General features: G+C 49.7%; 1 protein-coding gene across 9 annotated transcripts in view; it reads right to left on the bottom strand.

The window, feature by feature from the left end:
* The window catches only part of NRAP (nebulin related anchoring protein), a 69073-nt gene that overhangs the window by 2567 nt on the left and 51874 nt on the right, over positions 1 to 14632 (bottom strand). For 6 of the 9 annotated variants that reach the window (XM_028481089.1, XM_028481088.1, XM_028481091.1 and 3 more), the window contains 7 exons: positions 13655 to 13759; positions 13202 to 13309; positions 12064 to 12375; positions 6510 to 6614; positions 5591 to 5689; positions 4201 to 4305; positions 738 to 845 (listed from right to left, as the gene is read on the bottom strand). In XM_028481089.1, the coding sequence (XP_028336890.1) occupies positions 738 to 845; positions 4201 to 4305; positions 5591 to 5689; positions 6510 to 6614; positions 12064 to 12375; positions 13202 to 13309; positions 13655 to 13759 (942 nt within the window). Of the gene's footprint in view, positions 1 to 737; positions 846 to 4200; positions 4306 to 5590; positions 5690 to 6509; positions 6615 to 7349; positions 7396 to 12063; positions 12376 to 13201; positions 13310 to 13654; positions 13760 to 14632 lie in introns of those variants that run through there. The other 3 variants (XM_028481092.1, XM_028481093.2, XM_055081091.1) reach the window with 3 other exon arrangements.

Here is a 14632-nt window from a genome sequence, read left to right on the forward strand (position 1 = left end):
CTACTCTGCTCAGCCAGAGGAGTCCACCAGTCACAGGCTTGGAGGTCATAATGTCTAATTGCTAAGAATGTTTCTGAATGCTTGCTCTTGATTTCTGTACTTATCTCACTTTGGACCAGTAACAAGCCACTCGTGAATGATGACGTATCTAGTTAATGATATCTTCCTATTCAATGACAGAAGCTGCTGTGTTTTGTCATGTTCTGTGCATGACACTATGAACCATTTTGGTTTCATCTCTACATCAATCCTAGGAGACCAGTATTAGATGTCTATTTCATAGATGGAGATATTTGAGTTCAGAGAATTTAAGCAACTTGCCCAAGACCACAGAGCCAATTCCTAAGTGACTGAGCCAGGATTTGAACTCAAGTCAATCTAGGGGGGAAACCCAATCTCTTTCTAGCCCATCACAGTGCACTTCAGCTAAAAAAAAAATAGTCCCTCAATTGAAGGTCAACAAATCAATCATATGTTAATTGACTTCTAGGTACTGTCCACATGCGTCAACTTTTAAGAGTGCCTCTCTTAAAAGAGAGGGGGTGGGAATACAACCCTCCCCAATTCCAAATTTCTGGCTAAGATGCTAAAAAATAAGGCCAACTTTTTTCTTTCATTTGAAATATTTGTTCAGTTTTGGTTCCCGGTGGTTTGCCTTTCAACAGATCTGGGAAAACCAGAGCAAAACCTATCAGTGAGAGAGAGAGAGAGAGGAGGGAGAGAACGTGAGGTCTTACGTCACTGGCAATCTCCCTGGATGCCCGGGCGGTCTGGAACGGGATGGCGTCCAGCCTGAAGTCATAGCCACCATCCCGGGTCTGTTCCCAAGAGTTTCTGTAGACTTTCTAGTTGGGGAAACAAAGAAATGAGTGAGTGGGGAGTGAGTAGCTCCATGTCTGGCATGTTGCTGGGTCTCAGTGGAAGTGGTTCCTAAACATGTACCCTCTGTCTTGCTGGTGCCCAGAATGGCAGAGCGAGCCTGTGGTCCCACATCCATCCTGAGGACCTCCCCGGCTCTGGCCACAAAGGGCTTCGGCTCTCAGCCCCCAGCCTGAGCATCAGGCCCTGCTCTTGCGGGTCTTGGGGTCTGTGGGTCTGGCTCATTTGCTACATCCCACTGGCACCAGATGCCCCTGACCCCCTTCTTTCTGTCTTTGCTTTTACTTTCAGCGTTTCAGGTTTGCAGCTTCTAGATGCCAGAACTCAAAGTTCAAGAACCCTGTTTCTTCCCACATGCCGAAGGTTCCATTCCTTGGGTCCTGGCACCCACATGTTCACTGGCTCCACTGACTTCCTGGGGGGCCCTGGGCTACCTCTGATGCCATGTCACAGCATCCCTATGAAGCACGCTGCATCCCACATGCACCCCTGGTGCCTGCACTGAGGGGAGAGCCTTCCCCTGAATTAAATTGTCAGGAACCTGCCCGAGTTCCTGACCCCCGTATTTCACATCTTCCTCTTTCATTTTTTTCCCTTTTCAAGTTGTTCTCACACACCCTCAGGGAGTCTGTAATCACATCCTCTCAGTCCTCAGGTAGACCCACATCACCGATGGAGGCATCAAAATCTCCCGTGCCTTCATGTAGCTAATATTTTTTTTTCAAGATAAGGGAATGGCTCCATGAAAGGAGTCATCTGGAGATCCCAGCGGAAGGCTGTTCTTTATTCCGCCACAGAGAAGGGAGACAGCAGGCGAGGCACATCACCAACAGATGACAAAGTGACAGCCCCAGACCGTGTCGGTCTCTCACTCATTCCCAGAGCTACGGCAGGTGAGGGGGCCCTTGAGAACCTTACTTTTGTCACTTGGAAATAGAGGTCAAGGCTCAGGCTCTGTTCTACAGGGGATTCGGGGGGATTAAGCACAGGAAAAGTGGCAGAAAAAAGCAAAGTGCCCTCACGCCACCCCACAACCGGGCCTGGAACTAGAGGGGACCACGGAAAGCTTGAGCCAAGCGCGGTGGAGCGCATCGTTCTTCGGTCCTGCCGTACTTCGTCACCTTCCCCTTCATCACCGCCTCCAGCTCCAACATCACAAACCTGGAGCCAGACGCCTATTCTGTTCAAGCAGCTACAAGTACAGAACCAGTCATCGCTGGGGTAATCACCTTACTAATAGATCCCAATCAGGGCCCAAAGGATTCGATTTCCTGGGTCGCCATTGAGTTTAGCGGGCAGGACCGAGAGGTAGGAGGAAGGGGAGGAGCATTCAGACCATGACAGACCAACCAGCCCCTCTAGCGTTACGCTTCCTGTTCTGATGGTCCCGCAAATATGAGACTAGCAAATAGAGTCAAAACTCTTATCATTCCCTGGAAAGGGGTCTGTTGCGGTGCCTTCCTAGTAAGAGCCTCCATACCAGATCTGGGCTAGGAAATGACACCGATCTATCCACAGCATCAAACTCCGAGGTCACCCCACTCTGGTGTTCAATGCATCCCAGGCTCTGAGGCTCTGTAACTGAGGGTCACCTCCAGGGCACGGCCCAAATTGGGGTTCTCCCCGAGGTGCTGGATCCCCGTCTCCTGGCCGCTTCCCCCTGTATATACTATTTGATTGTCATCACTTCCTCCCCGAGTTTTTTTTATTCTGTTGAGGTTCTTGCCTTGCCACTGGGAGCCTTTAGATTTCGCAGGCTCTTTGATTTGGAACCCTGGGTGCTCCTCTTCTTTATCACAGTGGGCACAGCTTTGCCCTCATCCTCACACATTAGAGTCATTTGATTCTTTAGTTATTTCGGCTGCCTTACACATCTCAATGGCTTTCTTTGCCCAGGAAGGTCACCTTCCCTCCACATCATCCTCACAGAGCACTTGATCCAATTGTGCGTATCCTACACGCCCCCGAAGAAGTGCTCTTTCAAAAGAGGTCCATGAGTTCTCCACACCTGCGTGCCCTGGCGGCTAATTTCAGCTCCGGAACTCTGCAGACTGGTATCCCTCGTGGGAGGAAAGATGCTTCTGCCACCAGCCTGGGGTGGCTGTCCTCCTTAAGCTGGGCCCCAAACGGACTGGCAGTTTTATCCCAGTTTCCAGGGCAATGGGCCTCCAATAGTTCCTCTAATGGAGGCCTTGCCTTCCCACATCCTTGCAGCATTAATGAGATGGATGTTTTGTCCAAGCTCCGCTGAGGGGGAGGTCCCCCTTCTCCAGATGGAGGTCAGCCCACCAGAGCTGCTGTTCTAAAATTATCCCTCGCACAGCCCTCAAAAGCATCAAATGGTCATAATAACTCATATTTACAAAGCACCATCACATTCACTGTGTGGGATCCCACAGGGCTTTACAAACGCAACAAACTAATACACACGCTAACTAGAAGGCGCCTCTCGCCAACCCCTGCGAGGCAGCCATCTCTAGGGTGAACCGCAGCAGCTGTTGATCTTCACGGAGCCCCAGGACACAATGGCCGGGCCAGGGCGGGAAGAATGGCCAGACTCTGGGAGGCCCCGCGCTGCCCCAGGCCGACACACTCAGCCTGTGTTATTCTGATCTGACAGCATCTTTTGATTCTGCCGCCTCGATACCTGTTATCCCAGGATCACAGCTTTGCTGGAAGAGCGGCCGCCTATTCTATTACAACCAGGGGCCTCCAACCCCTGCCAACAAGCCTGGGTTTAGCAAACAGCATCTTGGCGATGCATGCAAAGGGCACACATCCAAGGGAAACAGACGTGTTGGGGTCTACAGCCTCACACACAAAGGAGCGGATTGTGTTTGGACCAGATGGACTACAATTGCAGCATCTTTCTAAACTGCAGAAAGCACAGAAAGCGCCACTTTGTCTCCAAACTTACACTGCTCTGAATGGCTAAGGAGAGGTGTCCAAAGAACAAACAGAGCAGGTGTCTACACCCGCGGGGCCAGGGCACCACTCCTCTGGCCGTAACCCAGCACCTGACCGAGGTCTTTGGAGCCATGCCCAGCATTAGGATTTGAGAGCTAGAAGGACTACAGGCATTGGCTAGCACAGCTCCAGCCCCATTTTACAGCTGGGAAACTGAGGCCCAGCGAGGAAAGTGGCTCAAAGTCACAAATGTCATTTGCCCCACTCTCAATCCACGGTTCTTTCCACTCCCAGCCCCCCTTCCTAGGACCTTCTTTTTTTTTTTTTTTTTTTTTTTAACAAATAAAATCCCATTTGGGCACAGATCATTTTACAGAAACAGGCACACACCACATGAACCGCTGGTTCACTTACATCGCTCAGATGCAGCGCGTTGAGGCGGGCTCTGGTGAAATCGGGGTGGTCGGGGACCAGGGTGTATCTGTGCCGGGATTCGGCATCCCCTGACCTGTACAGGCGCTGCGGGGAAGAAGGCTCACGGTAAATGGGAAACTGCACTTGCTGCAGCCAAGGTGAAGAAGGGGCCGATTCCCGTTCCTGCCCCTCCCACTCGAGTGACCCCATACCCTCACCCCAGGGCACAGAAGCCCGTGGAGAGCATCCCTCCAGAAGCCACCCAGGAAGGGAGGGCCCGATGTGGCCAGGGTCAGGCAGTGGCGGGGTTGGTTTTAAATAAACCCTGCTTAAAATATTCATCAAGATTTGCTCCAAAAGGGTCACAAATCATCACCCTGGCTGGCTGTACCTGTGTGTTTCACAAACAGTAAAAGTGGGTGGATATTTCAGAGAACCTTTGCAACTGGGCATTGCTCAAGCTTTTTACTAGTAACAAGATGCCTCCATACCTTTGCTACTTAACACTAATAGTAATAATAAAAAGACACAACAGCTAAAAAGTCTTAAGTGCCGCAACATCTGTTCAGAAATGTGAAGTTTTCACAGTCTACCCTGTGTCCCAAGAAGACACAATTTTAAAACTCAAGCTTTATCTTAGTTGCTATTTTTAGGGCAGCAATCTAAGAATTGCAAACAATTTTAGGAAGTGGTTGAGTCTCATCCAGTTTTAGAGAGGAAATATAATATTTAATATTCTAACCCTTTCCCAAATTCAATTTGGGTTTTGCAAATGTGAACTGGTCAGTACCACATTTGGACTCTGTGAGCATGGGGCAGCTTTGTCAGTGTGCAAAATCCAATCCCTGGACAATTTCAGAGAAACAAATATATATGTAACTTCCTATTCTTCGAAATTAATACAGTAGAGAGGAAATGGGGCTAAATCATATAGAGAGTAAAAGCAGAAAGAAGCTTTTGATGTAGCCATTTGTTTTTTTTTTTCTAATTGACTTATGCTAAGCTTTTAGTTCCATTATCATTTATCAACAATTAAGATGTATCTGACCTAGTGTTTGGTAAGGGATCATCAATAACACTTAGTATTATTATTGTTATGATTATGAGTCAAACTAGGGACATTTATTGAGGACTTACTATGTTCTGATACTTGCTAAAAGCTTCACGTACTTTTATTTATTTAATCCTCATTTAATTCACTCAATCTTATGAAATGGTTGCTATCATTACCCTCCTTTCAAATAAGGGAACCGGAGTTAGAAGACATTAGAAAACTGACCCAAGATCGCCCGGGGAAGGGACAAAAGGTTTGCCCTCACATCTTAAGCACTGACCACTGCACAGCACTACCCACTCCTGGGCCTGGGATGAGTGAAGAGAAAACACCCACCTCATTGCAATGCATGTAGCTGTTCTTGGCATGAACTAGGTCTGGAGAGTCAACCACCGCGGTGAATTTGATAGTGTCTGGTTTTTTACGGTATTTGGTCTATAAGAGAAGGACCAAGATTCTCATGAAACAATCAAACACCATGCACTTTTCTGAGTGCAGCTTCACCCCATCTACTCGGTACCAAATGTACCAATGACATGATTGGAAAACAAGTCTCTCTTCTTCTTGGTGGGCACCTCACCAGCATACGGGAGAGATCCAAGCTGCCTCTGTGATAAGGAACATATTCCAGGTATTTACATTCTTGAAAAGAGAGGCTGCAAAATGCCATAGCTCATCACAATAAAGGAATTCAGTAGAGGGAAGGATCCAGCAACAAGGTGGCCCTGCTCAGACCCTATAAAAGTAGGTTCTGTTATTAAGGAACTGAAGAAAGCAGTGGCACCCTCAACGAGCTCCCAGGGCAAGAATCTCTAGGTCATCAATATGGTGGGGAGTTCAGTGAATGTAACCATCTCTGTGCAACTTTTAACAGCCTCTGAAGTCAGACAACCCCCAGACACTGGACTCTGTGAGTAAACTCAGGAGATGGGTGGCAAACCCTCTCCCTGCCTCCCCCAAAATAATGGGCCAGCTTAGATCACAATTGTACATTAACGCCTCTCTTGAGAATCTTCTAATGCATCACCCCTCTTTCACCGCCCGACTGGAACATGCCTGTAACTCCCCAGCAAGTGAATTCACTGGGAGGGAAATCTGGTTCTGTCTTGGGATTTGGTTGCAAATGGCCCCAGAGAAATATCAGGAGTCCAGCGGCCATGGGGCCCTCTTGGGATCTCCAGTCCATCTGCAGTTTCCCTCATCAGGAGGAAATAAACGCCAGGTTGCGTCTGTGGTAGAGTCAGATTAATGGTACCTCGCTGATGAGCTCTCCGGCTTTCTTTGCACTCTCTATCTGTGGGGAACTCAGCGCCAGCCATCCTGTCCCCTTCATGCCCATCAGGTCTGATCTGTAGTGCAACTGCAGGAAGAAAATCATTGGCTTTTATCAGGAGAGGGTCGAAGGCTGTGGGGCATTTGTAAAAATGCTTCATCGCAACATTTCAACATCTTCATTCAGGTGCGTTCTGCATGTCATCGAGTCAAACTGTTTGAGTTTGTGCACTCTGTCCAGAATCAAATAACGGGTCCAGTGTACGATACAGGAAGGTCCCACCCGTAACCTGGCTGGATTTGAAGCAGAAGGTACTGACCTGCGGGAGTGATCCCTAAGAACGACCTGAGATATACACCCCAGCCCACACGTCAGCCCCCATCATTTTGTTTCATTCTGGCAGTGAGGCGATTGACCGCCTGCCTAAACAGAAACGTTTTTATACACTTTCAGTTGATCAAAGGGTTTTGAGCTCTGGATCAAACCTGCTGTGACTCGGAGCAAATCACTGTACCAAAATGTGACTCAGTTTCTCTCTGTGATACCTGAAGGTCATGACAACCCCTCTGTTCTCATGAAAACACCTGAGAGTCCTGAGGGGTAAAAGCTACTCTACGTGTTAGATTTGTTTTTTTTTCTTGCGGTGGTGGGGGGGGGAGGGGAAGACGATTATAGCAGGACTCTCAAAACTGGAACAAACCTGGCTACACCTGGCGAACGGTGTGCAAGCCATCTTAATCTTCCTGTGCCTCGGTTTACCCCTCCTCCTACTTCTACTCATGATGTGCTTCTATTGCACAAATGGGCTTAAGCTTTATCCACCTTCTTCCTTGTAAGGACTCAGAAGATCAGGAGTACAGCATCAGTTCTGGGGAGAAAATAGTAAGTGCTGTTTTAAGACAATGGGTCCGTAGTAGGTACTGAACATGTAACTTGCAGCCTTTAACACCCCTTTATAGAAAAGGGAAACTGAAGGCATCAAATAAACTCAGTTTTGACATTTTCAAAACAAAACAAAACAAAAGACAGTGGGTCTGATTAGGAGTCTCCTGAAATGTTAAATCTAATTACCATTCTTTGATCTGCCCACCATTACCTACAGATGAGACAGTTGCTTTTCTTCCTCTCCGTATGGAAATCGGGCATTTTTAAAGGTGGAACAAGGCTCTCTAAGGAAATCTGAAATTTGGATCTAAACGAAGTTGCTAGGCTTTCTCTAATTTAGATATAAGCTCTGCTGTCACGCAAAATACCCGCTCCTGAAATCAGCCTTTTCGGCCTTTTTAGTTTTCTTTCATTTCAGGAATCACAGTGCTCCTCGCAGCTGGCCTCAAAGAGGGTCCGTCTCTGATCTACTGTCTGCTGGTTAAGGCCCCTGTGCAAATGCCACTCTGCTTTCCAACTGGTGCAGGGACACATCACTCAGGTCCCAGAGCACGTTTCAAAACCCCATGTCAGTGAGATTGCTTTTTATACCGCGATCTTTCAGTCTACACCGGCAAAGCTTTTGCCTTCCACTCTGATAAAGAACAGAGAAAATTGGATAAATTTCTAAGTTAGAGAGAATCATCCTACAGGGCCTCTTCACAGCCAGGCCTTGCTCCTTTCATAAGTGAGATGAAGCGGGGGAGCACGCTTTCAACTTGCCTTTTGTGGAGCTGAACAGTGCGAGCGCAGGTGAGTCAGAAGGCAAGATGCAGGTTCCCCAAAGATCTGACTGCGCCTTAGACTCTCTTATAAATGAATTGTCTATTGATATTTCTGCTCCCAGCCCAGCTTTGACTATTCACGCAGACCCTAAAAACAACACGCCTGCCCCAGACTTCACGATACAACAGGGAGAGAGAGGAGGGGAGTCGAGGAGAATCGGCCCAAAGACGGTTTCAAAGAAGGATTCTAAGACAATAAGAGACCTGCTCAGCATGCCCAGCTGAATCTGGCTTCCCCACATGGCAGCCTCGCCATTTGCCCTTGTATATATGAAGGCCTAGAAGCCACCCTCAGGGTCACACGTGGGGTTTCCTGGCACCCCTCTCCTGGAGCACGGTGTGGCAGACGCACGAGCTGCAGCTTTCAGGCCCTGAGTTCTAACAGGAATGACATAAGCAGATGCACCCAGGAGGTGGCCAGGGGAAGCGGTATATTCGTCATATTAATAAGAATCACCATAACCACTACCTTGCCACCTTGCATAGGGTGTGGTTTGCTTAAGACTCATTATCTCATTCAGTCCTTGCGCCATTCTCAAAGGACGAGCTCTTATTCCCATCTACAGAACAATGTCGGCGTTTAAATGTCTGTTCGGATTCTCAGAAGAGTTACCGGCTGCTGTCCTGTGGGGATGCTGCGTGGGTGGTCCTTAAGAGAACACTCAGGAGCCAGGGCACCGGGGTTCCTAATCGAGCCACCAGGGGGAGCCAGAGAGCACTGAACCCAGAGTCGGGAGCCCAGAGCCCCACTTTGCCTCTTACTAGCCGTATGGTCTTGAGTAAGTCATTTCCCTGCCAGCTTATGACCCTAAGCAAGTTACTGAAGATTACAGGTGCCTTAGTCACCGCAACTGTAAAACTGGGAGTAATGCCGGTACTTAACCTAGATACTACATGACATGGTTCGCGCAAGATATTTAAACAAATGCCTGACTCAGGATAAGCATTCCATACTTTTTAGGTATTGTTGTTGTTGTTGTTATTTGTGATGGTGGGGAAACTGAAGCTAGGAGAGCTTAAGGAGTCTCCTGAGGCCGGGTAGCCATAAAGGGCGGGGCCAGGACTGTCCCCTTGACCGTCCTTGCTTGTGCTTTGCACGATGCCCTGCAGCCCCCGCCGTGAGATCATGGAGGGGAGTGTGGACTGGCAGATTGGGAAAGGCTAAGAGGTGACTGAACCAGCACCGATTCGTGGTGGAGCGTGGCCTGGGCGGAGCACGCGTCTCAGATACGTCCCTGAGGTTAGCAGGACTTGAGCAATCGCGGCCTTGAGGACCTTCTCCCCAGGGGTGAGCACCTAGTCCCACAGCATTCTTTCTGGCCCGGGTGGAAGAGGACAGGAGAAATGGCTGAAGGCTACTGAGGGCTACTGTTCCTACCCTAGATTCTGCTGAACTGAGTGAGCTCATATCGAGCCTTTGTCTCCTCTTCGCTGTAACATAACCACGTGGAATTGGACTTTCAGTGATGACTCTGAGAAGACTAAAGCCTCAGAACCATCTGTGGACACTGCGCGGGTCTACTGTTCACAGCATCTTAGAGTCCAAGACCCCCCAGTTTAACAAAGCTGAAGTTCCAAAACGATGCATGAAGCACAACACAGTCATTTTTCAATCAGGCAATAATTTCTCAGCACACAACATTCTAATACATATCCCATTGGGTCAAATGTCAGTCTAAGATTGCCAACTAACGTTTCTTGGGAAGGGCCCTCTGTCTTAGTTTGTTCTTCCTCTTCGGCTTTTTTTTTTTAGTGTTAAAATATCCTTTCTTTTCAGAAGTAATGGTGATATAAATGGTCGTCTGAGATAGGATTTGGTTTTTGGTATCGTTCCTTACTTAGTTAAATAGTCTGACATTGCGTTGATGCCAGCATTTTAAAACACGTTAATCTATGAATCCTGAAATCTGAGATCACCAGTTAAATCAAACCTCTTTGCTTTTCCTGCGGAGACACGGAGGCCTAGAAAGCCAAGTGGCCGCAGAAGGACTGCCAGTGAGTGACGAAGCTGGGCTTCCAGCTTGGCCCCCGACCTCTCCCCGGTGGCCTCTGTAACTTCCTCAGGCCCCGTCCTGTCCCAGGAGGTTTCTCTTCTCCCCAGGAAGAGGCCACCGACAAGAGGGTCCCGGGCTGGGCACCAAGTCATGCTATGAATTCCTCTTGGACCTCAGGGTGGCCTTCTAGCAAGCGGAAGGCTTTCCAAGTGGGTCCTGGGCTGTGCTTCCCTGACCACGTGCTCTACACTCTGCTGCTTGGTGCCCAACACGATGCTGCAGTTCCAGCGGATCTCGATGCGTAATTAGATGATCCTCACGTTCATTAAGTCACATCATCGCTGTCACAATTAATCATCCATTAGGTGTTTACCACACTCTGCCTGTGCACTATAACCAAACTAGAAGCAGCCACTTCTCTGAAGGCCGCCAGAATCGGAAGGCTTGGTGGAGACCATAGTCCGAAATGCTCACACCCACTGGCGTGTTCCTACAGACAAGGCACCACGCTCAGTGCATCACACAGACCAGCCCTCAGCTGAGAACTGGGTTCTCAGTCGGGTGCAGATTTGTCCCCCGGTGCATTTGGCAACATTTGGAGACCTTTCTGTCTGTCACGCTAAGGGGGTGCTGCGGGACGTAGAGGGTAGAGGCCAGGGGCACTGCAGTGCACGGGACAGGCCCCCACGACAAAGCATCCAGCCCGAAATGTCAAAAGCGCCTGAGCTGGGAAACCCTGATATGGGTGATACGGACGGATGTGACCACAGTCCCGTGAGTTCTGCCCTAACGTGAGAGCGCCGTCCTCCTAGGGGAGCCGCGGGGCTGGGGAGACGATGCACGGGTGCCCGCGTGGTGCAGAGCCTGCCACGTGCACGCGCCCTGTAAGTGCTGACCGTGACCACATTTTCATCGCGGCCCCGGCCCGGCTGAGGGAGCCGAGGCTTGGAGGGGCCTGGGACTGACGCCAGAGCCTTCCACTACGGGGGCAGTGGCTGGCGCTGCCCACCTACAGGCTCGACGACCTTGCGTGGGCCAGGACCTCCTCTCTCTGGGCCTCAGCGTCCACACCTGCATCGGAGGAAGCGTGACTCCCCTGCCCCGGACGGCGGGAGGTTGGGAGTGTGGGCTCTGGAGCCAGTCCTGCCTCGGCCCCTCCCACGTGACCTCGTCTGTGAAACAGGAGCAGCAACGGCCCCCACCCCCAAGTGCGGTAGCGAGGGTGCCGGTACTGGCAAAGCGGTCAGTGAGTGTCAGCTCTGGGGGCAATTCTCCTCCTCGCCTTACCACCACGCCTGCTGCACACAGCCCAGCCCCGAGCCTCTGCCTCGGACCCCATCCCCATCCCCTGCGACATCCTCTTCCCCCACCCACACACTTGCTTCACTCCAGCCTCAAATACGCTGAGGCTGCTGCCACTCAGGGGCTTTGTTCAAACGTCACTTTTGCAGTGAGAACTCCCCTGACCCCCATTTTAAGTTGCACACACACACTCACACCCCCCTACCCAACTTTCCTGCTCTGCTTGTCTCCATCTGGCATACTACACATCTCACTTATACTTTATCTCCCTCCCGCAGAACGGAAGCTCCATGACCCCGGGAGGTTTTAGACTCTTTTGTTGACTGCTGTATCCCCAGGGCCTTGAGGGATGCCTGCTACATAGTAAGTGCTCAACAAATATTTGTTGATTGATTGAATAATTCCAACCTAGATGGCACAGACCAAGCAAATCGTTTGGGGGATCTGAAAGGCTAAGGAAGAAGCAGAGATTTACACGCAGGCCTGGTGGGAGGAGGAAGGTCGGGGACTGGTGTGTGAGCCACCCCCTACCTCACTCTGCAGGGCGTGAGCCTTCTTGGCCCAGGCCATCTTCAGGTCCTCGGGCAGTGCCGTGAATTCGTGGCACCGTGTCCTGTAGTCGCGGTCGCTGGCCAGGGCCTGGGCCTTCCTGGCGTGGACCAGGGGCACCATGTTCGTGGGCAGGTGGCACTGGGCTCTGTTGCCCGCCGCCTCCCTCCTGTACTGAAGCTCACTCTGCAGCCGGCCCATCCGCTGGCAGTGCTGGAGCCGGGGGTCGTCTCTCACACTCTGGGCCCCGATCAGCCTCCCTCGCTCCTTCACAAAGTCGTGCCTGTAGAGAAACTGGACGGGGGGGACCAGGCGGCCAGGGGCTGGCATTTGGGACGCTTACATTCCATCTATGCGTTTTCCTTGCAGACTCTAAGAAAACCACCTGTTCTTACATTAGGAGGAGATGATTACAAGAAAAACCACAGTGAGGTTGGCCTGAGAGCATGCTTCCTCCCTGGGGGAGGAACAGTGGAAACACTGCTCCCTTCCTCCCATCTACTTAAAACCAGATCCTTAGAACCAAAGTGAGGGGCCCACTCCCCTTACTTGTCCTGTGCCCAAAAGGAATTTATCCAAAAGGGTAAAAGAGAAACTTGTGCTTTATCCCCTTGCACTTGGCAAAACATCAAACCCAAAAGACAGGATCCATTTATTTGAAGTCTACGTTTTCTGCGATTTGTTTGTGGGAAACAGAAAGTCACCTTCATGTCCCAAAGCTACGGATGCTATCAACAGAGTGGCTGAAACACAGCTGAAAATCCTACAGAGAGCCGAATTACAATTTCTACTGCGAGTTTTCTTTCTAATTCTGGGTGGAGTTAGAAAACAGACAGTTCACACATTACGGGGAGATCGTTGCCTAGACACCGCAATTAGAAATAAATCGTAATCTTTTTCCTGCTAGAGACTTTTGCCTGCATTTAGCTTCTGATTAACAGGGCCTTTCTTTCCCTCTCTCTGTCAAAGAATCTCATTCATAACTAATATATTCTGCAGGTGACATCCTGTCTCACATGGTGATAGATTTGCTTTAATTCAGGAAAATCAGCCGTAGACATTGTTTTACATGAAGTTAACAGAAATCAGGCCGGATGGAAGGTCATATTATTCAACTCACATCACTGGCTATATCTCCAGAGACCCGAGCCGCCTGGAAGGGGAGGGCGTCTATTGTCAGCTTGTAGCCTTGAACACGGAGATTCCGCCAAGACTCCTTGTATTTTGCCTACGGTAGGAACACATGTAGATCTTCTTTAAAAAAAAAAAAATTACATGACGCAAAGAACAAATGCTACCCCCTTTTATTTGTAGCGTGGTGTTCCAGAATCAATTCCTGACAAGCAAAAGCTTTCGATTTTGCAAAGAAAATCTCATTAGCATCCTGTCAGAAGTGGGCTCTGACACGTAGGTATCAGCACGTCTGTGTAAGGTATATTTAACATGAGTGTCTACAAGATACATTGTTTAAAGTTTCTGTGGAAGTCACCAGGGTCACTGTTAGGTCCCATCACAGACACAGACATATGTGGCCTTGGAGCTCATCTCAACCTCAGCAACGGGAAAGGCTTACATCACTCAGGTTGGCTGCGTTTGTTTTCGCTCGGACAAACTCGGGCAGGCCCAGGGTCATTGTGTACTGGTGTCTCGCGTCCTCGCCTGCTGCTTTATAGAGGCGCTGGGCAGGAAAAAAAAAATAAAGGCAAGAAGGTAAGTGTTGTGCATTTCTGCAGGGCTGGAGTTCCCTCCTTTGCAATTGGGAAATACGTTTGTAAAAGGCCATTCGCTGTGTCATGGGTACACCTTCAGCCTGGAGAAGATGTTTTTTTTCAACAGAGATAGTCCTTCATGAGTCAAATTGAGTGCTGTGAAAGGAATGTGGAAGAGACTGCAAGTTGCTTGTGATGGGGTTCAGGACATGTTACCCCAAAATATGGTACCTTGGCACAGTGCATATTTTAAGCTGAAGGAATTTGGAAGCAGCAGGAGATGGAAGACCTCTCTCTGACCTTCTCCCCTCCTGTGGGAGCTGCCCTCCCTCTGACACAGTAAAGGAGCAAGCTCATCTCTGACCTCGGGAGGACCGAGAGGCATTTGAACAAACAGACCTCGCTAAGTGTCCCCCAGTTTCCTGCCCTTAGCTCACCCCCTTTTGTCCTACACATTTTCCCACGACTGTCCACTCTTCATCAAACCTAGAATAAAAACGCTCAGGTTTAACCGTCCCTCCCTCCTGGTCTCCATTTTCTTATGAAGACTCCTGCACCACCTAAAGCTTATATTACATAAATTTGTATGCTCTTCTCTTGTTAATCTATCTTTTGTTACAGAGCCCCAGCCGAGAACCTAAGATGGGTAAAAGAAAAGATATTTTTTCCCTTTCCTATACTTTGCTCAATAATAGGCTGAGGGAAGAAGAACACCTTTAAGAATACTATCGGGCTTCCCTGGTGGCGCAGTGGTTGAGCGTCCGCCTGCCGATGCAGGGGACGCGGGTTCGTGCCCCGGTCCGGGAAGATCCCACATACCGCGGAGCGGCTGGGCCCGTGAG

Source organism: Physeter macrocephalus, chromosome 20 (assembly GCF_002837175.3).
Source record: "Physeter macrocephalus isolate SW-GA chromosome 20, ASM283717v5, whole genome shotgun sequence".
Lineage (NCBI taxonomy): Eukaryota > Metazoa > Chordata > Mammalia > Artiodactyla > Physeteridae > Physeter > Physeter macrocephalus.